We start from the raw sequence: 27,029 nt of genomic DNA, 5'->3' as shown, positions 1-27,029 counted from the left end.
GATGAACATCAACAAAAGCAAAACGAGGATAATTGAATGTAGTCGAATTAAGTCGGGAGACGCTGAGGGAATTAGATTAGGAAATGAGACACTTAAAGTAGTAAAGGAGTTTTTCTATTTGGGGAGCGAAATGACTGATGATGGTCAAAGTAAAGAGGATATAAAATGTAGACTGGCAATGGCAAGGAAAGCGTTCCTAAAGAAGAGAACATAGAGTATAGATTTAAGTGTCAGGAAGTCATTTCTGAAAGTATTTGTATGGAGTGTAGCCATGTATGGAAGTGAAACATGGATTATAAATAGTTTGGACAAGAAGAGAATAGAAGCTTTCAAAATGTGGTGCTGCAGAAGAATAGCTGAAGATTAGATGGGTAGATCAGATAACTAATGAGGAGGTATTGAATAGGATTGGGGAGAAGAGAAATTTGTGGCACAACTTGACTAGAAGAAGGGATCGGTTGGTAGGACATGTTCTGAGGCATCAAGGGATCACAAATTTAGCATTGGAGGGCAGCATGGTGGGTAAAAATCATAGAAGGAGACCAAGAGATGAATACACTAAGCAGATTCAGAAGGATGTATGTTACAGTAAGTACTGGGAGATGAAGCAGCTTGCACAGGATAGAGTAGCATGAGCTGCATCAAACCAGTCTCAGGACTGAAGACCAGAACAACAACAACAACAACAACAACAACATGATTTCCCTAAACTGCTTTATGGAAATGCCAGGATGGTTCATTTGAAAGGGCAGGGCCAATTTTCTCCTCCATCCTTCCCTAATGCAAGCTCACGCTCCATCTCTCAGGACCTCATTGTCGACGGAACGTTACACGCTAATATCCTCCTCCTCCTTTCACAGCAAGCCAAAGTCTCGAGGTAGACAACAGGAAAAGTAGAAGTAGAAGTGGATAGTTCCTGTGAATTATTATGGGTGGAGGTTACACTCAACAACCGAGCTAGGTTAATGATTGGCTCCTTTTACCGACCCCCGACTCAGCAGCATTACTGGCAGAACAGCTGAGAGAAAATTTGGAATACATTTCACATAAATTTTCTCAGCATGTTATAGTCTTAGGTGGAGATTTCAATTTACCAGATATAGACTGGGACACTCAGAAGTTTAGGACGGGTGGTAGGGACAGAGCATCGAGTGACATTATACTGAGTGCACTGTCCGAAAATTACCTCGAGCAATTAAACAGAGAACCGACTCGTGGAGATAACATCTTGGACCTACTGATAACAAACAGACCCGAACTTTTCGACTCTGTAAGCGCAGAACAGGGAATCAGTGATCATAAGGCCGTTGCAGCATCCCTGAATATGGAAGTTAATAGGAATATAAAAAAAGGGAGGAAGGTTTATCTGTTTAGCAACAGTAATAGAAGGCAGATTTCAGGCTACCTAGCAGATCAAAACGAAAATTTCTGTTCTGACACTGACAATGTTGAGTGTTTATGGAAAAAGTTCAAGGCAATCGTAAAATGCGTTTTAGACAGGTACGTGCCGAGTAAAACTGTGAGGGACGGGAAAAACCCACCGTGGTACAACAACAAAGTTAGGAAATTACTGCGAAAGCAAAGAGAGCTTCACTCCAAATTTAAACGCAGCCAAAACCTCTCAGACAAACAGAAGCTAAATGATGTCAAAGTTAGCGTAAGGAGGGCTATGCGTGAAGCGTTTAGTGAATTCGAAAGTAAAATACTAGGTACCGACTTGACAGAAAATCCTAGGAAGTTCTGGTCTTACGTTAAATCAGTAAGTGGCTCGAAACAGCATGTCCAGACACTCCGGGATGATGATGGCATTGAAACAGAGGATGACAAGCGTAAAGCTGAAATACTAAACACCTTTTTCCAAAGCTGTTTCACAGAGGAAGACCGCACTGCAGTTCCTTCTCTAAATCCTCGCACAAACGAAAAAATGGCGTGACATCGAAATAAGTGTCCAAGGAATAGAAAAGCAACTGGAATCACTCAACAGAGGAAAGTCCACTGGACCTGACGGGATACCAATTCGATTCTACACAGAATACGCAAAAGAACTTGCCCCCCTTCTAACAGCCGTGTACCGCAAGTCTCTAGATGAACGGAAGGTTCCAAATGATTGGAAAAGAGCACAGGTAGTCCCAGTCTTCAAGAAGGGTCGTCGAGCAGATGTGCAAAACTATAGACCTATATCTCTGACGTCGATCTGTTGTAGAATTTTAGAACATGTTTTTTGCTCGAGTATCATGTCGTTTTTGGAAACTCAGAATCTACTAGGTAGGAATCAACATGGATTCCAGAAACAGCGATCGTGTGAGACCCAACTCGCTCTATTCGTTCATGAGACCCAGAAAATATTAGATACAGGCTCCCAGGCAGATGCTATTTTTCTTGACTTCCGGAAGGCGTTCGATACAGTTCCTCACTGTCGCCTGATAAACAAAGTAAGAGCCTACGGAGTATCAGACCAGCTGTGTGGCTGGATTGAAGAGTTTTTAGCAAACAGAACACAGCATGTTGTTATCAACGGAGAGACGTCTACAGACGTTAAAGTAACCTCTGGCGTGCCACAGGGGAGTGTTATGGGACCATTGCTTTTCACAATATATATAAATGACCTAGTAGATAGTGTCGGAAGTTCCATGCGGCTTTTCGCGGATGATGCTGTAGTATACAGAGAAGTTGCAGCATTAGAAAATTGTAGCGAAATGCAGGAAGATCTGCAGCGGATAGGCACTTCGTGCAGGGAGTGGCAACTGACCCTTAACATAGACAAATGTAATGTATTGAGAATACATAGAAAGAAGGATCCTTTATTGTACGATTATATGATAGCGAAACAAACACTGGTAGCAGTTACTTCTGTAAAATATCTGGGAGTACGCGTGCGGAACGATTTGAAGTGGAATGATCATATAAAATTAACTGTTGGTAAGGCGGGTACCAGGTTGAGATTCATTGGGAGAGTCCTTAGAAAATGTAGTCCATCAACAAAGGAGGTGGCTTACAAAACACTCGTTCGACCTATACTTGAGTATTGCTCATCAGTGTGGGATCCGTACCAGATCGGGTTGACGGAGGAGATAGAGAAGATCCAAAGAAGAGCGGTGCGTTTCGTCACAGGGTTATTTGGTAACCGTGACAGCGTTACGGAGATGTTTAATAAACTCAAGTGGCAGACTCTGCAAGAGGGATGCTCTGCATCGCAGTGTAGCTTGCTCGCCAGGTTTCGAGAGGGAGCGTTTCTGGATGAGGTATCGAATATATTGCTTCCCCCTACTTATACCTCTCGAGGAGATCACAAATGTAAAATTAGAGAAATTAGAGCGTGCACAGAGGCTTTCAGACAGTCGTTCTTCCCGCGAACCATACGCGACTGGAACAGGAAAGGGAGATAATGACAGTGGCACGTAAAGTGCCCTCCGCCACACACCATTGGGTGTCTTGCGGAGTATAAATGTAAATGTAGATGTAGATGTAGATGTAGAAAATGTCACTTGCAGCTAAGTCTGATGATTAGGGTGGATGAGGAACCAATTCAAAGCCCATTTCTTGCACTTTTGCCATTGTTATTGCCAACTTTCACCATTGTTATCACCAACGTGAGTGATGATGCATTAACCTGGTGAAAGAGCACTTTTCTGTATGCCGGCCTTAGTCTTTTTTCAGCGAGTGCAAGTTTCAAACAACTGAACAAGGAAGCATAATACAGTCCATTTATTGTTCAGCCTCTTCGCAAGTAATCTGTGCAACTATTCCTTGGAAATGCAAACAAACAGTGGCCATAATTTTACCAGCCGACAAATTGCCTTCTTTGGTGCACTTTCATTAGCCTCTGTACATTGTTTCAACTGCTGATTTGGCTTTTGTGTGTAATGATGGATCCAGGTTTCATCAACTGTCACAAATCAACACAAAAAGTCTTGTGGATTATGATTACACATTGCCAGAAATTATTCTGGATGAGCTTTTGATCAACACTGAGCAATTGTGGCACCCAACTGACACATAGCTTCTTCATAGCACGTTCTCCGTGCAGGATATTATGCAGTCACCTACAGTCTCAGCAGTGTCACCAATTCAGTCTTGCATTAGCATGTCATGAGTTTTGTCATTGGTTTCGATTGTGGTGCCCTCTCAACTGGACAGCCTTGACACTTTGTCTTTGTTGCTTGTCCGAACACATTTAAAATCAGGCTGCTGTCAATTAACTGTATGCTGTACAGTGTTAGAATTTTTCATATGAGGGAGTGGAAGTGTAACAAAAATTTTCCAGTCTTTCATGGAAATTTACCAGACTTGTAAACCATCCTCATATAACAGACACCTATCATGCTATCGACCAGGCCAATGCTGCACAATACAAGCACTGTTGTTGGCCAGTGGAGGCAGTATTATTCTATGGGGGGGGGGGGGGGGCATTCACCTGGGCTTCCATGGGATCTGTGATAGTAATCGAATGCGCCTCGATAGCTGTTGACTCTTTCATACCTGAAGATTTCCTTGATGGCAATGGCATTTTCCAGCAGGATAAAAGCCCATGTCACTAGGCCAGAAATTTCCTAATTGGTTTGAGAAGCATAATAGTGTAGCCACTGACAAGCACACTCACATGTGGAACACATCTGGAATGCTGTTGTGTGCCAGCTCCATAACCACAAACCAGCGGCCTGTGATTTGGAGGAATGCATGATATGTGCATAGACGTCTGGTACTGGGGCTATTGATAAAATATTGATATACTGATATTTTTTCCAAAAAATACCGATTTATATTGGTGATATTTTTTCCAAAAATATATTGGTATCAAAATGGCAATATAGAGTGCTGATAATTTTATTTTATATTATATTTTTCTCAATTTTTGGTAGATATTTGAACTTGCTTTTTTTATTATTTTTTTTAATTTTTTTTATTGTGATAGTACATAATTTTACTTTCACTGTGTGAAGAAGTCTTACTATTTTTTGAGTTTTCATCAGGTCCAGTCTTTCTCTTTGACAGTGTGAAGCAAGTGTAGGTGGGACAAAAGAAAATGTCTGATTGCACAGGTGGGTGATGTGAATGGAATAACAAGATTTCTGATGTGAAGAAATAGCCCACCAGTTATGTTAAAAAACAATTTTTAACGCACTTAGTGTGCTATTTCTTCACATCAGCATTCTTCAGAAACAGCTGCTGAAAATGATGAACAAAAATCTAAATGATAACTAGACTGGTTTGTGGTGGATGGAAACATGAGAGGAAATGCTGAAGTAGTCGGCACTCGGTGCTTTCAACAAAAACTGTAGCGTTTAGCTCTGCCATGCAATTTTGATACTACAACTGCTAGTTTGCTGACGTTGAAAAAATAGGGTTCAAATGGCTCTGAGCACTATGGGACTTAACTTCTGAGGTCATCAGTCCCCTAGAACTTAGAACTACTTAAACCTAACTAACCTAAGGACATCACACACATCCATGCCCGAGGCAGGATTCGAACCTGCAACAGTAGCGATCTCGCGGTTCCAGACTGTAGCACCTAGAACCACTCGGCCACTACGGCCGGCTGAAAAAATAGGGAAGTTAGCATGAAGTGTTCTGGACAAATCTGAAATGTGACAAAAGCAAATGATAGACCCATTGGACACCTTTTATTGCCCCACTCACATGCACTTACCAATATTAGCAAAGTGGTTATCGCCAAATGTAAACGTGCATCATTTTCCTTTAAGTTCTTGCTACAAGGGGGAGAGGCAGACTGCTAGCTTGTTGATGTGCAGAATATCTGATAATAAATTAGTACTTAAACAGCTCTAAGATTGGCAACATATTTACTATGTGCAAATGAATTATCTCTATCGATGCAGCGATACCTTTTTTTCACAGATCGAGAGCCGACAATGATATTTTTTAATATCAGTATATCGGATTTTCGATATTTTTAAAAATATCAACAGTGCTCTTTGGTACTACGTAGCTCCACAAACTACCCAGGACTTGTGTAATCCAAGCCACACACGACTGCTGCTGTATTGCATTCTGAATGTGGACCAACATGTTATTAAGCAAGTGGTGACAATGTTTTTACTCATCAGTATATCTTCTACACGAATGAAGATACGATCATATGAGGTATCAAGTGATATTTGTGACTGGTTTGAGAATTTCTTGATATGGAGGACAAAACACACTATCTTAGAGGGTGAGTCATTGACAGATTCAGAAGTAACTTCGTGTGCCCAGTGAAGTTAATGGGACCCTTGCTTACTATTGTTGTTATATACTGGATGTCTCAAACCTTTTGGATCAAATTGGAACAATTGATAAAAAGTCCACAACCAATTATATTGGGATATGGAACTAATGATCAGAAATGTATATGTATTCTGTTAGAGATGTACACAGCATACACCGCATAACAACAACATAGTTCATTGTAATTGTTCAGTGTGACAACCGTAAGTCTTAATGGATGCATGACAACTGCACATGAGGTTTTACTTAATTTTCTCAAAGATTCCTGGTACCTGTTGCACCTGGAGATGGGCAGCTTGTACCCTAGCAAGCAGGTCTTCATTTGTTTCTATGCAGATTTCGTACACCAACATCTTGAAGTAAGGTCTTCATCTGTTTCTATGCAGGTTTCATACATCAATACCCTGAAGTAACCCCAGAGGAAAAAGTCCAGAGTTGTGATGTCTACCAGTCATGCTAGCTGTGGGACAGTACCTCCCCTTCCTATCCAATGATTGAGGGTACATGTTGTTTAGGTGATTGCACACATTAATATTGAAATTCAATGTTGCAGCATTGTGTTGAAACCAGATATTTTCGCAGACAACAAGTGGTACAGTTTTCAAGAACTGTACGAGCACATCACACAGGTACACCAGGTATTGTGGACCAGTGAAATAGAGAGACAGTAATGGTTGCCCACATCTTGAGAGAATCAATTGTTGGTGGCCACCGATGTGTGTGGCATTGGGATGGTCCTCACTCTGGACATGACCGCTGTAGCTGTTGAAAATACCTCTGTGGGTGAATAAGACCTCATAAATTAACAATACAAACTGTACAATGTCTGACACTATAGCAGATAATCACTGACAGAAGTGAACTGATGGTCCCAGTGCCTGCACACATTGTATACGTAACAGCTGTTCCACCGGTACTCTCCACACCGTATGCTTTGAAATAGGCATTTAATGGGCAAATTGGCAGGTGCTTAATGCTGTGTGGTTCACCACATGACCCAACACCCACTCCTCAAAGTTTGGTGTTCAGGTATGTCTCTGACGGGAACCTTCACCGGCTCTCTGTGGCGGAATGACCCCCATCTGTGATAAGTTGGTATCCGTGGAGATAAACTTCTTCCAGTTAGAATGATGCCTGCTGGGAAAGTGTTCTCTGTACATTCACACCGCTTTACAGCAGTTTAAATGCGCGTCTGTCAATTCTCGTCATCAGTAACGTTCTATCTTTGACCGTGTGTCGTGCACTGTACTGAGTAATGCACCTCTCCGTGGACACATCACAAGCTGTCTGATGCAATGGACAAATGACACCAGGGATAGTGGTGTGCATGCGGCACAGGTTAATGCACTGGTGTGTTGCACACGACTGTTTGGCAGTCAGAGGTGTACACTGTTTATCCCCACTGCCTGTTTCAGTAAACAACAGACACCCGGGATCTCTGCGAGAGCGTGACAGGATTGTGTGTGCCGCTGCAGTACACACAGTGAGTCTAGTGATCATTGCTCTGAACAATTACTATGAGCTACACTGTTAATACGTGGCGTATGCTGTGTATGTTCGTAACACAATAAATATGCATTTCTGGCCATTTGTTCCCTGTATCAATATTATCAGTTGTGGACCCACTATCACCTGTTTCAATTTGACCCAACAGGTTTTGAGACACCCTGTATTAATGACCTTGCTACCAATCTAAGTAATTCAGATTTTTCGCACAGCAATGAAATCCTGTGTGAAAAAGGCTGCTCGAACAGTCGGTCACATTTTGATATGATCTGAAAGTGGTACAAAGATTGGAATCTCATTTTAAATGTTCAGAAATGTAAAATTGTGCTACTTCACCAGACAAAATGAGGTAGTATGTAAATGTTGTGTGGCACTGTCGGCTCGGATATCCCACGGGGCGGGTTGAGCCGCCTGTCGGAAAGACTGTTCTTTCACTGCACACACTGGACCTTTCCTTGCAAATATGTAAGAGGTGTGTCATATGAGTATATTTTGTGTTGGAATGCAGCAGGATGGCGTAGCTCATCTTCAGTCAGAAAGATTCTCAATAATTAGTAATAAAATGATATTTGTCAAATATGAAGAAATACTAGACTTAAATGGTGCTTCTTCTTGTGAAATGTCCAGCACAATTAGATGTTAGAAATTATTAGAAGTCCTCTAAATTTGAAATTATTGGAAGTCCTCTAAAATATTAAAGTCCTGTCACTGTACCTCTGAGTGAGGCCTACCATATTTACTCGAATCTAAGCTGCACCTTTTTCCAGTTTTTGTAATCCAAAAAACCGCCAGTGGCTTAGAATTGAGTACAAAGTAAGCAGAAGTTTTGAAAAATGTTGGTAGGTGCCGCCACAACAAACTTCTGTCGTCGAATATACGTAGCACTACACAGGCATGCTTTGCAGGTACAGAGATAAATACTGGCGCCAAAACCTCTGCGTCAGTAAATAAATTTAAAAAAAAAAGGTGGAAGACGAGCTTTTTTCTCCGCCCCAAGTTTCGACCACTGCATTTTCATACATTATCCAATGAAGTAAATACAAATGTAGCAGCATTTCAATGCACTACGAAAATCTGACTGGCAAGACTGTCTGGGATGTTTGTCAATATGGCCAACTCTACATTCTGAATTTTTTCCTACCTGTGAGAAGAGATGGTTGCTAGTAGGAACTTTTATGAATTGTGAATCACATGCAGTATTCTCTTCACCATAAGAATAATACAAATATAAACATTTTGCCATGTATTCTTTTGTGTTTGCTGCTGTCTCATTTAAATCCCGTCAGCCTAATAAACTACAAAACTAGAGTGAGACAACAAAAAACATGGAAGAATATACATATCAAATCATGTTTATATTCGTATTATTCTTATGCCTAATAGTGATAGTCAGAAATGAAGCATTGCAATTGACTAGATTTTTAAATCTAAGATGACTCTAATTTCTGTGCAGAAAGTAATGTACTAAAGATGTGTCTGCAAAGATTTTCACAGGGAGAAAAATTTTCGCTAAACTCTCATTCAGAACATCTTCTATCATACACAGTCTATTATTTGGTTCTTGTTGATCATTATCAAAGAAAGCAGCAGTGTAAGTAACAACATATAGCAGTCTCTTGCCATTGTTTCACTAATGAGGCGATTCCTCTTGTTTTTTAAATTGTAAGCGGCGGTAGCGTGCACAAAAGCAAGCCATGCCGCGAGCAACGACAGGTCGTAAACACTCATTATAAGAATGCGACAAACAATGCATGACACAGTACAATAATGCATTTTCAGCTTAGAGTGACGTAAACACCTATAATAAAGAAAACGGCACTTATCAAATCAAAGAAAAATAAGCAATCAATTCAAACCAGACAAAGCACGTGAAAAAGGAAGGATACCCGTATAAATACAGACGGAGCGCCTGACGCATAGCAATGGCTACCTGGTAAAGCTTAACTGCTCAGCTTCCGACTCGAACCAAACTACTGTATTGTCATTCATTTGACCTAAATTGTGTCTCATATTACAATGGACCAACTTTGTTTCGATTTGGAGGTGACCCTAAAACTTTTCTATCTCCTTGAATTTCGAGTCTCAAATTTCAGGTGCGGCTTAGATTCGGGAAAAATTTTTTTTCTTGATTTCGAGCCTCATTTTTCAGGTGCACCTTAGATTCAAGTGTGGCTTAGATTCGAGTAAATACGATACGCAGAGTCGAAACCTGGCCTATGATGTCTATGGAGTGTAAGTCTCAGAGACTACAGACGAACATTGAAGCTTTTAGACTCGGTGGTAACTGGTTACTATAAGCGACTTGGCACACTGAAGAGAATTGTCCACCATAGCTCAGTGTTCCAGTATTCGATGAGGCAGTGACCGACCACTGTCCACACGTGTGATGGCAGCTACGGCTCCTGGCGGACCTTGACATAGTTTGTACTCCAGACCCATACAGCTGCTGTGCAAAGAGCATTTGGAGAGTGGCTTATCGATTGTGGTGCGGTACTCTCTGGAGTTGTGAGTACCGTCATCACATTTTGTAGAGCATATGTGGGTGTAATGGATGTGACTACAGTCTAGTATTGGGTTTGTTACGGATGAAGGGAAGGGAGAGGGTAAAACCCAATCCCAGTACACAAGCCACTGCTCACATCACTGAGGTGACCGCCAAGCATAAAGTCCCCATCCGAGGGACAGATCAGCATCGACAGTGTCACGGTGAGGTTCAAAATTTCATCCAGGACACTAGTGTAATGGCTGACAATCGGGCACTTTAACCCACAACTTCTCCTGCACTTTGCCATAAAGACGAAGTGAAAGCAGCGAACAGCACGTGGTGTTCACAGGCAGTTGCCCGTCTGAATACTAGTTACCCCAGCATTGCTTGACTTGGGTGGTCTGACAAGACCTGATGTATCCAATGAGGCAAGGCAATCGACTGGAATGTCAGATTATGATGAACAAAACAGTTTTCATTTGCAGCATTTTCATTTGGAATAAATCTATTGGCCACAGTCAATATTAGATTTATGAAAAGTGCAATGAGTTATACGGAAATACATCACAGGATCCAAATCAGTAGGGCAGTTGCATACAAAAGGCAAAGGTACTGGGCTCAACTCAAAGTCCATTCTCTATGGCAAAGGACAGGAGGGGGGGGGGGGGGGGTGTAAAGTGGCGACCACTAGTGTACACGTATGCGGTCGGTTTTCTATATTCCACCACGTAATTGAATATTGTTGTTTTTCACGGTAATTATTAAATGACCATTTTACTATTTGTTACGATAGAGAATATTTTGTAATTAGTTATTGTAGTCCTTAAAATGAGGCCACATGCACAAAGTATGTTTTGAAAATGGGTACAGTAATCTTGCATCTAAAATCATTTAAAAAGTCATCTAAGAGCATTACCACATAAACTCCAGAAAAAAATTCAGGTCTGAAGGGTTAAAAACTGGTGGGGCATGTACATTGTATTTGGGTCATAATCGAGGTATTTTTAATTTATTGTATTTTTTATTTCCAATCATTCTTTTAATTGTTATTCATTTTTCCTTAGACTTTTGTTCTTTTCTTATTACTATTATTTTTATTGTATCATGCTGCAAAACATTCATGAATGTCTTAAAATTGTTACTGTTGACATGTGGTGCAAGATGAGCTTATATAACCTATTGTAGACAGCTACCGGAACATGCCATATAATTTGAAAATTTCTCTGTAAAGAATGCCACAAATAGTCAGTCGGTATTCCGAGTTGTAGAGGAGCACGGCAACTTGTCAGAGCTGTTTCGGGATGTTAAACGACGCCCCTGTCGGTTGCAGACCCTGGAGAACAGCCAGCTGGCCTCGCTGCCAGACCTGGAGTCACTGGATCTCAGCCGCAACCGCATCGCCAGCATCTCTGCCGGAACGTTCCGGGGCCTCGGCAAGCTGAGAATGCTCGACCTGGGCGTCAACATGCTGCGCACGGTAAGGCGGCCCAGCTGCCCCTCTCGCCCACACCCACACATGCACGCACACCCACAGATATATGTTGTCTCCAAACTGTTCCTCTACAGTACATAGTGTTCGTATCCTTCCATATTAAGCATTTTCGTAAGTGCAATCGGGGGACCACACCCTAACAATGAAAACACCCTTGTATTGTAACACCACCTTCTCTGTGCTACACTTTTGGCACTACACACGATAGCTTGCAATGCTCTACAGGCATTGACCAAACCCTTCTGTCAGTTAACCATACAGAAATCATTCATTTTCAGTCATCCACTGTCCAGTGGCATCGAACTTCACACCACATCGTTCGTCTGACTACAGAAAAGTGTGGCTTATGAGGAGCTGCTCGAGCATTGTACCTGTTCCTTTAAACTCCGTACAGACAGTCACTGTGTTAAAACTTCCTGGCAGATTAAAACTGCGTGCCAGACCGTGACTCCAACTCGGCACTTTTGCCTTTCACAGGCAAGTCCTCTACCGAATGAGCAACCCGAGCACGAGTCGTGGCCCGTCCTCACAGCTTTACTTCTGCCAGTACCTCATGTCCTACCTTCCAAACTTCACAGAAGCTCTCCTGAAAACATTGCAGAACTAGCGCTCCTGGAAGAAAGGATATTTTAGAGATGTGGCTTAGCCATAGCCTGTGGGATTTTTCCAGAATGAGATTTTTCGCTCTGCAGCAGAGTGTGTACTGATATGAAACTTCCTGGCAGATTAAAACTGTTTGTCAGACCGAGACTTGAACTTGCCGATGAAAGGCAGAGGTCTCGAGTTCGAGTCTCGGTCCGGCACACAGTTTTAATGTGGCAGGAAGTTTCGTATCAGTGCACACTCCACTGCAGAGTGAAAATCTCATTCCAGTGACTGTGTTACTTAAACTGCTGGTAGCACTATGGAACTCACGTATGTTCTTTCCACTAATTTCGTGTGATTTTTTGTTTTTTACAACCACTCTCCTCAGTGCTTGACAGTCCCTGTCTGTCAGTATGCAACATCCACCCGGTATCAGTTTAGCTGATTGTTCCTTTGTGTTTCCATTTCGCAATCACATGACCAACAGTCTACTTTTGCAGCTTTGGAAAGTTTGAAATATCCCTAGTAAATTTATTACTCAGGTGACATTCAATGATTGGTCAAGGTTTGAAGTCACTGAGTGCTCTAGGCTAACCTGTTCTCCTGTTACAGCTTCTCTACTGACTACACAACACTCCCCCCCTCCTTTTATGCTGGCGTATCCACCTTTTGTGGTCAGGTCCACATCACATAGTGTGTCCAGATGCTTTTGATCCGATAGTGTATTTCTCGCATCAGTTTGACTATGTCAAAATTGTATTTATATTTGTGATTTAAGAGTTACACGAATTATACTGCTACGTAGTTAACTGTAGACATCAGTTACACCATTCAGAGTGCGAGTACATACACTGGCAACATCTTTCTTGGCCTCTTTAGCTATACTTTGATGAGGTGCTATGTAATGTAATGAACTGCTGTAATTGTGAAAAGGAGAATCTGTTTGTTAAATTCATTTTCTAGAATTTTATTGTTTCTGTTTTCATTTCTTTTTAAACAAATCAAAACTGATTATGAACATCTTTAAGTGAGAGAAAGGTGCAATAGAAGAATTTTGTTTCAAAGGCAACTGCTGTGTTCCAACTAGGTAGCATACCCGGATATACACTACAAGGCACAACTCCGCTGACAGCATTTCAGAGGTTGTTCAGGGATATTTTCTGAATATTTTGACATAAGGGGCCCGAAGTCTCTGCTTGATCATTACAGAGTAATTGCACTATGTTTGAATAAAAATCTCTCAGTGTACATGACGCGTCAATTCAGGATAAAACTCCAAGCTTTCGACCACTACCTCCATGGTCATTGTCAGGGCTAAAACTGATTGTCGTAAACTATTTTTTTTTTTCTTTATTGTAATTTTCATCACCTCATACAGGCGGGCTGTCAGCAGCATAGTACGCTGCTCTTCAGCCTTAAGTGGAACAATAACAAGACATATAGGTGATACAGACAATACAGTAAAAACGGCGGGCAAAAAAAAAAAGGAGATACAAAAAACAAGAAACATGAAGCCGTTCACGCTGGACACGAAAAAACAGGAAACACTTGGTGACACGGCGCACAGAACACGGATGACGGCGACGGCACATGTGAACAGTTGATGCGTGACGGGGACAGAACACTAAACACAAATCGAGGCACACACACGACACACAGATGGCGATGATCTCCGGCGCGTGAAAGTCCACTGAGCGTGTACGAGTCCGGGGACCTGCCAAGAGTGGAGGAGGAGGAGGAGGAGGAGGGGAATGAGAGAGAAGAGATTCCATGGGCAGAGGAGAGAGGGGGAGGGAGGAAGGGGGAGGGGAAGCCCGGGGGGAAGAGGGGAGGAGGAAGGGGGGAGAGGAAAGAGAAGGGAAGGGAAGGGAGGGAGGGAGGTTGCCTAAAGGAAAGGACACAGGAGGTGGGGGGGAAGGTCAAAGTTCATAGGAGGGGTAGATGGAGGGGAGGAGGACATCATCAGGGAGGGGGAGCTGGCGGAAGCCACCTTGGGAGAGGGTAAGGAGGGTGGAGAGATGGAGACTGGGTGGGACGTGGGAATACAGGCGCGGCAGCGGGCGGGGGTGGGAGAGGATCGGGGAGACGAGCGGGTGAGGAGGATCAAGTTTACGGGAGGTGTACAGGATCTGTATCCTTTCAAGGAATAGGAGGAGGTGGGGGAAGGGGATGAGATCATACAGGAGCCACATGGGGGAGGGGAGACGGATGCGATAGGCGAGGCAGAGAGCATGGCGTTCAAGGATTTGGAGGGATTTATAAAAGGTAGGGGGGGCAGAGATCCAGGCTGGATGGGTGTAACAAAGGATAGGGCGGATGAGGGATTTATAGGTGTGGAGGATTGTGGAGGGGTCCAGACCCCACGTACGGTCGGAGATGAGCTTGAGGAGACTGAGTCAGGAGCGTGCCTTGGCTTGGACTGTCTGGAGGTGGGGAGTCCAGGAGAGGCGACGGTCGAGGGTGATGCCAAGGTACTTAAGGGTAGGAGTGAGGGCGATAGGACGGCTATAGACGGTGAGATAGAAATCAAGGAGGGGGAAGGAAGGGGTGGTTTTGCCTACAATGATCGCCTGGGTTTTGGAAGGATTGACCTTGAGCAACCACTGGTTGCACCAAGCGGTGAACCGGTCAAGATGGGATTGGAGAAGGTGTTGGGAGCGTTGCAGGGTGGGGGCAAGGGCAACGAAGGCGGTGTCATCGGCAAACTGGAGAAGGTGGACGGGGGGTGACGGCGGCAGCATGTCCGCCGTGTACAAAAGGTACAGAACGGGGGAGAGGACGGAGCCTTGGGGCACACCGGCGGAGGGGAAAAAGGTGTAGGAATCCGTGTTATGGATGGTGACATAGGAAGGACGGCGGGAGAGAAAGGAGCCGATCAGACGGATGTAGTTAATGGGAAGGGCGAAGGTTTGGAGCTTGAAGAGGAGACCGGAATGCCATACGCGATCATAAGCGCGTTCGAGGTCAAGGGAGAGGAAGATTGCGGAGCGACGGGAATTGAGCTGTTCGGAAAGGAGATGAGTGAGGTGAAGGAGAAGATCGTCGGAGGAGAAGGACGGCCGAAAGCCACACTGGGTAACGGGAAGGAGGCAGTGCTGGCGGAGATGCTGGTGGATGCATCGGGTGAGGATAGATTCCAGGACCTTGCTGAAGACCGAGGTAAGGCTGATGGGACGGTAGGAGGAGACGGCGGATGGCGGTTTGCCAGGTTTAAGGAAGTCGTAAACTAGTGAGGCTCCCACTTTTATATGTAAAGGACGGCTTCTGATTGGCTAGAATACGTCATAGCAACAGCGATACGGCGTGTAGTGAAGTGGTGCCCTCTACTTCCATAGCTGTAGTTTCTATCCCGCGTTGCTTGCAGTGCCATCTCTTGAGTCGGAAGGTAAAGTGCGGGAAGTTTTCCTCTGCGATTACTTTATCCAGTGCACTCTTCCAGGTGTTGCTAAGTGCATAGCCATTGTCTCAGTTAAAGTTATTATCACTGACTCTAATTTTTACTGCTTCCTGGATCACGGAGTCCCAGTAATTCGATGCGTGGGCTATTACTTTCGTTTCTTCAAATAAAGTCTTATGCTTGTTAAGCAGGCTATGCTCAGCCACCGCTGATTTTTCCAAATACCTGTATTTCAGGGGGCGATGGTGCTCGGTGCAACGGTCGGCAACGGTTCTTACTGACTGGCCCACGTAATTCTTCCCACATTTGCAAGGAATACTATAAATTCCCGGCACCCTTAAGCCGACACTATCTTTGACTGGTCTCAACATTTCCTTAATTTTCCTAGGTGGTCGGAAAACTGGTTTTATTCCCTGCCTCTTTAGAACTCTGTCTATCTTGCTCGTTGTTGATCCGCAAAATGGAAGCCGCGCTATGTGTCGGTCCTCTTCTTGTTTATGGACGGCATTGTGTCTTACTTTCGTGGACAATACCGATTTAATTTCACCGGCAGAATAACCATTCCTCTTGAAAACAGTCATCAAATGGTTAATCTCGCGACCGAGGTGGTCCTTGTCGTAAATAGTCCTGGTTCTGGGTACTAAACTATTCAGCACAGCTCTATTCTGAGACGGATGGTGGAAGCTGTGGCTATGCAGATATAAGTCTGTATGCGTTGGCTTCCTGTACACAGAATGGCCCGGTCGTCCATCCGGTTTTCGCTCCAACGACACATCTAAAAAAAGTAACCTCCCTTCCTTCTCTACCTCCATTGTAAATTTTACGTTTGAATGTACACCATTCAAATGTTCGACGAACTACTGCAGTGTGTCACTGCCATGTGGCCAGATTAAAAAAGGGTCGTCGATGTATCTGTAGAAGCATGATGGGCATAGGTGAGCGAGCACTGCTCAACGCTCATTTTTCAAAATCCTCCATGAAAAAATTCGCTATTGTTGGTGATAGTCGCAAACCCTTGGCTATTCCATCCGTCATTTCGTAATAATTTGCACTGTATAAAAAGTAAGTGGTCGTCAAGTTATGCCGGAACAACTTCAAAATTTCTGAGGAAAAAGGAGCAGCCGACAGTTGTAATGTGTCATCCACAGGTGCTTTGGTGAACAGAGAAACCACATCGAGGCTGACAATGATATCATTTGGGCCTATCTTCATCTGTTTTATGATATCAACAAACATTTTTCAATTCTTAATTGGATGTAGGTAGTGACCAACTATAGGCGCCAACAATTTAGTTAAGTGTTTTGCAAGCCTGTACGTAGGAGAGCCAATTTTTATTCAAGAAATATGTCGCAAAAGACTTTGTAGCCATGCACTATGTTTGATTTCTTATACCTATTATCTTTTTACCCATAGCGCAGTGAAACACAGGTCAGATAAAAAGTAGTGGCAACACTGCTGTAATATGAAGGATGTGCATCATATGGCTTGCCCACTATAGCAGTAGATAGCGGAAGTTCAGCTGAAATAGTGCAGTGAGTGGCGATGGCTGTGTTTGAGTCAGTTGCAGTATGCTGTTTGAAAGTGCAGGAGGCCAGTTCGAGCACCCTATGTTTCGGAAACCTAAACCACGTGCACGGATGAAGATTGGCATAGTATGTGGTCGGAATGCACAACAGTGTTTACTTCTGGCACCGCTTCCCATCATCCTTTGTGACAACGCACGATGTGACACAGTCGACCTCAAGCAGGAGCCCGTGCGTACACGAGGGTGGGAGATACTGGAACATGCCCATATTCACCCGATACGAGTCTGTCCGTTTATGACCTGTTCATCAAAATGAAGGAACCTCTTTGTGGCATGACCTACAATGTGAGAAGATATCCCCCGTGCTGTAGGATGTTCATTGTGAGATATCGACAGTCAGATACACTGACAAAGTACAACTTCCATGTCTGTGGGAGAAGGAAATTGAGGTGCAGGGCAACTGTATTGAAGGTATGGTGAACAACTGTCAATAAAGTCTGGTATGCATTTTACTGTATTTTCTCTGCTTTTTATCCAACCAATGTAGACTGAAGTGACAAAAGCCACGGGATAGCGATGTGCCAAAGATACAGTTGTCAGCAGCATCACATACACCTCACATAACAGGGTAATGCATTGGCAGAACTGCCATTCATGCTGAGGTAATTCATGTTAAATGGTTTTCAATGTTTCCAGAATGAGATTTTCACTCTGCAGCAGAGTGTGCACTGATATGAAACTTCGTGGCAGATTAAAACTGTGTGTCAGACCGAGACTCGAACTCGGGACCTTTGCCTTTCGCAGTCAAATGCTCTACCAACTGAGCTACCCAAGCACAACTCACGCCCCATCCTCACAGCCTTACTTCTGCCAGTATCTCGTCTCCTACCTTCCAAACTTCACAGAAGCTCTCCTGCAAACCTTGCAGAACTAGCACTCCTGAAAGAAAGGATATTGCGGACACATGGCTTAGCCACAGCCTGGGGGATGTTTCCAGAATGAGATTTTCACTCTGCAGCAATATCCTTTCTTTCAGGAGTGCTAGTACTGCAGGGTTCGCAGGAGAGCTTCTGTGAAGTTTGGAAGGTAGGAGATGAGATACTGGCAGAAGTAAGGCTGTGAGGATGGGGCGTGAGTCGTGCTTGGGTAGCTCAGTTGGTAGAGGACTTGCCTGCGAAACACAAAGGTCCCGAGTTCGAGTCTCGGTCGGGCACACAGTTTTAATCTGCCGGGAAGTTTCGGTTTTCAATGTGATTATGGGCACACAATGGGAATTAATAGATTTGAATGCAGAATGGTAGTTGAAGCTAGAAATGTGTGGTCTTTCATTTCGGAAGTTGTCAGAGAAATCAATATTCTGAGATCCAGAGTGTCGAGAGTGGGGCAAGAATACCAGATTTCAGGCATTACCTCTCACCACACGAAAAGCAGTGGCTGACGGCCTTCACACGACAATTGAGAGTGGTGGTGTTTGTGTACAGTTGTCAGTGCTAACAGATGAGCAACGCTGTGAAATAACTGCTAAAATCAATGTGGGATGAACGATGAACTCATCCGTTAGGACAGTGCAGGGAAATGTGGCATTAATGGACTGTGGCAGCAGAGGACCGACGCGAGTGCCCCGACACGAGTACCTTTGCTGACAGCACAATATTGCCTGTGGTGCCTCACCTGGGCTCGTGACTGTGTCAGTTGGACTCTGAGAAACGGTGGCCTGGTGAGATGAGTTCCAGTTCCAGTTGGTAAGAGCTGTCGATAAGATTAGAGTGTGGAGCAGACCCCACGAAGCCATGGAACCAAGTTGTCACAAGGAATTGTGCAAGCTACTGTATTGTATTGTATGTTAACTGAAGACCTAGAAACGACGGAGAGGCTCCGTCCCCGCCGCAGCCGCAGTGGTCCACAACCCCACGACGGCTACTGCAGTCCACTTCACCCCTCCGCCGCCCCACACCGAACACGGGGTTATTGTGCGGTTCGGCCCCTGGTGGACCACCCAGGGAACGTCTCACAACAGAAGAGTCTAACCCCTATGTCCATTATAATTATCCGGGCTGTTATGCCGTGGTTGGTTGATGAATTCTGTGGTGATTCCCAACGTTTCGTCTCCGACTGTGGGAGAAGACATCTTCAAGGGGGTCCGTAGCTCGATGGAAGGTCCAACACACACACACTGGCTCGCTACTGACTGCCGCTAAATTCCGTGTCCGCGCGCCCCCGCGCCGCGGCGTGACGTCACGTGTTTTGAAAACGTCAGTGCAATTGGCCGCTGTCTGTCGCCGTCGATCGCCGTTGCCCTCAGCCAGTAGTGGATGAGTGGTACACATCTTCTGTAACACCGGCATCCATATACCATTTAATTTGACGCCCTCCTCCTTTCGGTTGAAATTATTTGGGTGTTTAGCGATTTCGATTGCCTCCCTGTAGAGCCTTTCGTAATATCCGCTCGTGGCCTCTAGTACTTGCGTCTCCTCGAAACAAATATTGTGGTTCCCTGGCTGGAAAGCATGCTCCACAACAGCTGATTGTTCCGTTTCTCCTCTTCTACAATTTCCCTTGTGCTCTTCCAAACCTTTAGAAACAGTTCTTTTAGTGGTACCCACATAAACATCACCACAGCTGCATGGGATCCTATACACTCCAGATTTTTCCAATGGTTTGCGAGCGTCCTTGGCAGGCCTAAGGTATTCCTGTATCTTCCTGGTGGGCTTGTAAATTATGGTAATATTCCGCTTCGTCAAGATCCTCCCTATTCTTTCCGTTACATTTTTAACAAACAGCAGGAAAACCTTAGATTTTGCAGTAGCCTGTACGTCAATATGATTTCTGCATGGCTGCCTCAACGCACGTTTTATTTCGGCGGGCGAATATCCGTTCTTCGTTAGTGCATTGTGGAGATGTTCCATCTCAGCGTCGACCAACTCAGGTTCACAAATATTTCTAGCTCTGTCCACTAACGTCTTGATAACAGCCCGCTTCTGTTGTGGGTGGTGGTTTGAATCCCGGTGCAAATAACGGTCCGTGTGCATGGGTTTGCGGTACACTGAGTGGCCCAAACTACCATTTTCATTTCTAAACACAAGCACATTGAGGAAATGTAGTTTGCCGTCTACCTCCTCCTCCATTGTAAACTAAATTCTTGAGTTTATACTCTTCAGATGTTCGTGGAACCGGCTTACTTCCTCCCTACCATGTCTCCACAACACAAACGTGTCATCCACATATCGTAACCTTACATTTGGTTTCTTGCTGGCAGTACCTAAGACCTGTTCTTCGAATTTCTCCATAAAGAAGTTTGCAATTACGGGACTTAGGGGGCTTCCCATAGCCACGCCATCCATTTGCTCATATTTCCGGCCATGAAAGTCTACATTTTAGTGTTACCCCTATGTTTGACGGTAGAGTAATGGTGGCGTACGCGTATGTGGGGAACTTGTTTGGCCAGAAATCGCCGACATAGTGCAACTGAGGCGGAATAAGGGAAACCGGCCCGCATTCACTGGGGCAGATGGAAAACTGCCTAAAAACCATCCACAGACTGGCCGGTTCACCAGACCTCGACGCAAATCTGCCGGGTGGATTTGTGTCGGGGACCAGGCGCTCCTTCCCGCCCAGAAAGCCGTGCATTACACCGCACGGCCAACCGGGCGGGCAAGCTACTGGTGGCGCCATAATGGTGTCAGCTGTGTTTACACAGAATGCACCGGGTCCTCTGGTCCAACCGAACTGATAATTGATGGGAAATTGTTATGTTCAGCTACTCGGAGACCATTTGCGGCCATTCCTGGACCGCACGTTCCCAAACGACGATGGAATTTTTACAGGTTGACAGTGTGCCATGTCACCAGACTAAACTTGTGTTCAGTTGGTTTGAAGAACATTCTGGACAATTTGAACAAATGGTTTTGGCACACAGATCACCTGATTGTGAATCCCATGGAACACTATGTGACATAATTGAGATGGCAGTTCATGCACAGATCCAGCAAACTGTCAAATCCGTGCCACGTCGAGTTGCTTCTCTACACCGAGCAGGAGGAGGTCTGAAACTGTATTAGGAGGTCTCCCGTGACTTTTTCACCTCGTTGTATATGAACAATATTACAAATATTTGCAGTATGTGGTGTGTGTCTTGTTTCAAAACAAACTTGTTCCACTCACTCTAGACAACAGTAAATCATACTTTGCTCCTCACCCTCAAACTTGCATTCAGTTCTGTCCTGCAGCGTTAGTTGTGCGTTAACAGCGATACACAGCAGTGCTATGAACGAGTTTACTGATGGAGGGTTGGCCAATGTACACCTAGTGGAAGAGTGGCACGACTATGCTGTGCTCAATGGTTCCCACCATGATGCCAACCTGATCAGTCATTACAGTTATTTCGCGTCAGAGAACTGTTGCATTACTCTGTGTTTTGTTCTGCAGTTTTTGAGGAGTACACATTAAGGATCTTTTCATTGTTTTGAAATATTTTGTCATTGGCTTTAAATTTCACCTGCAGAAACTAACTGATTTGTATGCAGTATAGCTGAGTTTACATATTTAACAATCACGGCAACTAGCACAAGATACATAAAGAATTTTCTGCTTTCAAATAGCATAATAAGTAACGTGAAATGGTTTCTGAGAGGCAGAACTAATTTATCAGTATAACAGCTACAGGCATTTAGAACATGCAGTAGTAATTTAAGAGAGTACTGTTTTGTTAAGAATCTTAAGACAAAAGTTGTTGTTATTTTTTGTTGTGGTCTTCAGTACAAAGTCTGATTTGATGCAGTTCTCTATGCTCCTGTATCCTGTGCTAGCCTCTCCGTCTTCGAATAACTACTGTAACCTACATGCTTCTCAGTTGCTTACTGTATTCATCTCTCGGTCTCTGCCTATGATTTTTACCCCCCCCCCTCCCCCCACTTCCCTCCAGTACTAAACTGGTGTCCCTTGATATCTCAGAATGTGTCCTATCAACCAATCCCTTTTTTCAATCAAGTTTTCCCATAAATTGCTTTTCTCTCCAGTTCATTTCAGCATCTCCTCATTAGTTATGTGATTTATCCATATAATCTTCATCATTCTTCTATAGCACCATATTTCAAAAGCTTCAATTCTCTTCTTGCCTGAACAGTTTGTCAACATTTTGCTACAATCCAAACAAATACTTTCAGGAAAGACTCCCTAATATTTTTATTTATATTAGATATTAACAAACTCCTCTTTTTCAGAAATGCTTTGCTTGGTATTGCCGGTCTGCATTTTAAATTGTCTCTACCTCAGCAGCCGTACACTGTTTTGCTGAACTAATGCCAGAACTCATCCACTATTTTTAGTGTCTCATTTCCTAATCTAATTCCCTCAGCATCACCTGATTTTATTGAACTACATTCCATTATCTTTGTTTTGCTTTTGTAGATTTTTATCTTATATCCTCCTTTCAGGACACTGCCTATTCCACTCAACTACCCTTCTTAGCCCTTTATTGTCTTTGGCAGAATTACACCGTCACTGGCAAACCTCAAAGTTTTTATCTCTTCTCCATGGACTGTCATCCATTCTTCAAATTTCTCCTCGGTGTCCATTACTGGTTGCTCAATGTGACAGAAGTACGTTCCGCAATATTTGTTGAAATTTACATATAAGAGTGCTCTTTCTCCCAAGAATAATATCAGGAATAAGCTACAACCCTGTCTCACTCACTCACTTCTCAACCACTGCTTCCTTTTCAAGATCTATGACCTAAAACTGCAGTCCCGTTTCTGTACCAGTAGTATGTAACCTTTGGCTCCCTGTGTTTTCAAAAACTTTCTCTGAATCTAGAAATGCTAGAAATGAAGGTTTGCTTATCTTCTAAGATAAGTCATGGGAGCAATATTACTCTGCATGTTTCTATATTTCTCTGGAACCCAAACTGATCTTGCATCAGGTCGGCTTTGTACCCTTCTGTATAGAATTCATGTCAGTGTTACGCAGCCGAGACGTCTTCAACAGATGGCTTGGTGGGACTCAGCCTTGTCAGTATCTGCACATCAAACGTAGTTTCAAACCCGTTTGAAGCTTTTTCTCTCTGCGACCTCCCACAAAATAAGGAGAAAGTTTATAGCTAACAACATTTTTGCTTTTCTTGCACCCTTGACCAATCATAATGCAGTTCAGCTGCAACTAGGTCTGGCGCAATAGTTGTGACCCATGAATCTTCTTTGCTGGAACTTGAACCAGCTGAGCATTGATGGGTAGGTGTTTATTCCAGTGTTGTCACCAGACTTAGGTCACTTTGACAGAACTGATATTTTCTGAACCAAACCAGGGTGGTTAGCATGTTTTGAGATGAGTTGTTGGTGGACCTTATTCTAATAAGGGAACCTCCCCATCGCAACCCCCTCAGATTTAGTTATAAGTTGGCACAGTGGATAGGCCTTGAAAAACTGAACACAGATCAATCAAGAAAACAGGAAGAAGTTGTGTGGAACTATGAAAAAAATTAGCAAAATATACAAACTGAGTAGTCCATGCGCAAGATAGGCAACATCAAGGGTAGTGTGAGCTCGAGCACTGTGGTCCTGAGGTTAGCGTGTGCAGCTGCAGAACAAGAGGTCCTTGGTTCAAGTCTTCTCTTGAGTGAAAAGTTTAATTTTTTATTTTCAGACAATTGTTATCTGTCCGTCCGTCCATCCAATGTGAGGAACTGCGACGTAGTACGGGGATGCTACATCTAAACGGAAAACTTTGAAAACATTAAAAACATATGTTTTGACAGAGCACAGGGAAAACTGTGCGACTGCAAAACTGTTGCATTCATTTGTTGCAGTTTATGTGACAAACTCTTATGTTTTCATCACTTTTTTGGGAGTGATTATCACATCCACAAGAAAACCTAAATTGGGCAAGGTAGAAGAATCTTTTTACCCATTCGCCAAGTGTACAAGTTAGGTGGGTCGACAACATATTCCTGTCATGTGACGCACATGCCGTCACCAGTGTTGTATAGAATATATCAGACGTGTTTTCCTGTGGAGGAATCGGTTGACCTATGACCTTGCGATCAAATGTTTTCGGTTCCCATTGGAGAGGCACATCCTTTCGTCTACTAATCACACGGTTTTGCAGTGCGGTCGCAAAACACAGGCACTAAACTTATTACAGTGAACTGAGGCATCAATGAACAAACGGACACATCATAACTTTGCGAAAATAAAGAAAGTAAACTTTTCACTCGAGGGAAGACTTGAACCGAGGACCTCTCGTTCTGCAGCTGCTCACGCTAACCACAGGACCACGGTGCTCCTGAGCTCACATTATCCTTGATGTTGCGTATCTTACACATGGACTACTCAGTTTGTATAATTTGCGTATTTTTTTCATAGTTCCACACAACTTCTTCCTGTTTTCTCGATTGATCTGTGTTCAGTTTTTCAAGGCCTATCCACTGTGCCAACTTATAACTAAATCTGAAGGGGGTGCAATCGGGAGGTTCCCTTGTAAGAATTGATGCACTTGTACACTTTTACAACAGCTGCTTTCCTTCTTAGATACTGTGGAGTAGCTACTGAACAGGAGCAGATCTAACATGGCTCTCAAGTCTTCATTAACCTCCTTTTTCGTGTGGGTGCCGTCTTCTGACACACGATGGCAGTATTCACCGGCAGAATACAGGAGAGCGAGTGCAGCAGAGCTCGGACTGTCGCAGGTGGAGGACGGTACGTTCGAGGGGCTGCCGGCGCTGTCGCGCCTCTCTCTGCTGGACAACAACGTGCTGTTACTACCGGCCGCAGCGCTGTCGCGCCTGCCGCGGCTGTCGCACCTGCAGCTGGGTTTCAACCGCGTGGCGGCACTGTCGGCGGACATCCTGCGGCCGCTCTGCCCGCGACTCGAGGCGCTCTCCCTGGCCAGGAACCTCGTCAGGGAGCTGCCGGCTGCCGTTTTTGCCGGCTGCGAACACCTCGCCGCCGTCGACCTCAGCGGCAACCTACTCGCCGGTGCCCTCCAAGGTCGGTAGCCAGCTCTGGCTGTGTGATGCGACGCTGCAGGTCTGAATGACCGTCTGCTGACAGCAAAATTCGTCAGAGGCTTTATTACGAAGATAGTGCAGTACTTGGTAACTGTGGACTGCTTTGGATGAGCACGACATCACGACTGTTTGCACTTTATAACTGAAATTGCGCAAAAGTAATTGTGAATGGTGGTGTGAGTAGATAAGGTGTGTGTGAGAGGATCCTCGGAAATTGCGACGAATTCAGAAATAAACAGCCAGATATTTGCAACGAGGAAGAGTATGACTTCATTGCTGGTCATTTTACTTGCAGCAGCAGTTTAAACTGTACTCTTCAGCTGCACACCCTCAGTAATTACGACGCCCCCCCCCCCCCCCCCCCCCGCCCCCCACAGTCACCCAAAAAAACAAGAAAAAATCACTAAAGATTTGTGACAAGCAAGCCATTTCATCTTACGTTTGTTCATCAGACTGAAGTTACAAACTTGAACAAATTCACTCTCGTTAGAAAGAGCACTCTTATATGTAAATTTCATCAAATATTGCGGAATGTACTTCTGTTACATTAATAAGAAAGTTCTAGAATCATTCACAAATACAGAGATGCACAAAAAAATATTTATGCTACTGCGTCTTTCATCTTGGAATCTCCTGAAGGCTTTTACTGTCTATGTGCCAATAAATGGCATTTAATTACAGCAAATTGTACCAAGAGTGACGTTTCTGTGAGAAACCTTCAATATTCTGTTGGCTTGAAACAGCATACCACATGACATGCAGGTTATAATATGAAAACAATGAAATATAGCAAAATTCAATATGGCATCTCTGAAGAATGCTGAAGGTTAGATGGGTAGATCACATAACTAATGAAGAGGCATTGAATAGAATTGGGGAGAAGAGGAGTTTGTGGCACAACTTGACAAGAAGAAGGGACCGGTTGGTAGGACATGTTCTGAGGCATCAAGGGATCACAAATTTAGTATTGGAGGGCAGTGTGGAGGGTAAAAATCACAGAGGGAGACCAAGAGATCAATACACTAAGCACATTCAGAAGGATGTAGGTTGCAGTAAGTACTGGGAGATAAAGAAGCTTGCACAGGGAGGGTAGCATGGAGAGCTGCATCAAACCAGTCTCTGGACTGAAGACCACAACAACAACATCTCCGAAGTATGTCAACATTGACTATTATGAAGTACTGCACAATCTTCGTCTTGTAGCCTGCGACATTTTGCTGTCAGAAGAAAATTTTTGAGTCCAGTGCATTCCTACTGTGCCACCTTTTTTGTAATATTTTTGTAATAAGAGATACATAACAGCTGAGATTTGTAATTTAACTTGTGGCATGGTTTATGGAAATGGGTCATTGTCTGCTTCCACTGCTGAGACACAGCACTGGTGTTTTGTGAGGGGTGGGTGAAGCTAGCCTGTCTATGTTACACGACATACTCACACAGCTGTGAAACGAGGACATAAGATTAAGGCTTGTGTTTACTAGCAAGTAACTTCTGCACATTTTTTCTGTTTCCACTTGCTGAGGTACTTGAATTGCAACAAAGTCCCTCAGACAAGTATACTTCAAGAACTCACTGCAAGTACTTGTCACGCAAGTGTTTCTATTAGAGTCACGTGATGAGATAGGCTATTGGAAGTTTACAATGTCATGCTTAAAAATCGGAGCATGTGCCACCATTACCGTGTAACTGTTGTTATTAAAGAAAAATTATGAAAAAAAAATGAAGAAAAAAACTAGTGTTTAGGTGGAGAAATGGATACATATTTAAATTTTCAAGAAAGGCTTTATTAATTTGTTGTTCATACTGCATCTGCAA

The 27,029-nt window shown here is 43.8% G+C and overlaps 1 protein-coding gene across 1 annotated transcript in view; it reads left to right on the top strand.

Annotated features, from left to right (window-relative positions):
* The window catches only part of LOC126109837 (chondroadherin-like protein), a 222,495-nt gene that overhangs the window by 89,649 nt on the left and 105,817 nt on the right, over window positions 1-27,029 (top strand). Inside the window, exons 7-8 of the mRNA XM_049914896.1 lie at window positions 11,547-11,693; window positions 24,894-25,194. Coding sequence (XP_049770853.1) covers window positions 11,547-11,693; window positions 24,894-25,194 — 448 coding nt within the window. The remainder of the gene's footprint in view (window positions 1-11,546; window positions 11,694-24,893; window positions 25,195-27,029) is intronic.

This window comes from Schistocerca cancellata, chromosome 12 (genome assembly GCF_023864275.1).
Source record: "Schistocerca cancellata isolate TAMUIC-IGC-003103 chromosome 12, iqSchCanc2.1, whole genome shotgun sequence".
In the NCBI taxonomy this organism is placed as follows: Eukaryota; Metazoa; Arthropoda; class Insecta; order Orthoptera; family Acrididae; genus Schistocerca; species Schistocerca cancellata.
This window is presented reverse-complemented; position numbering and strand designations above follow the sequence as displayed.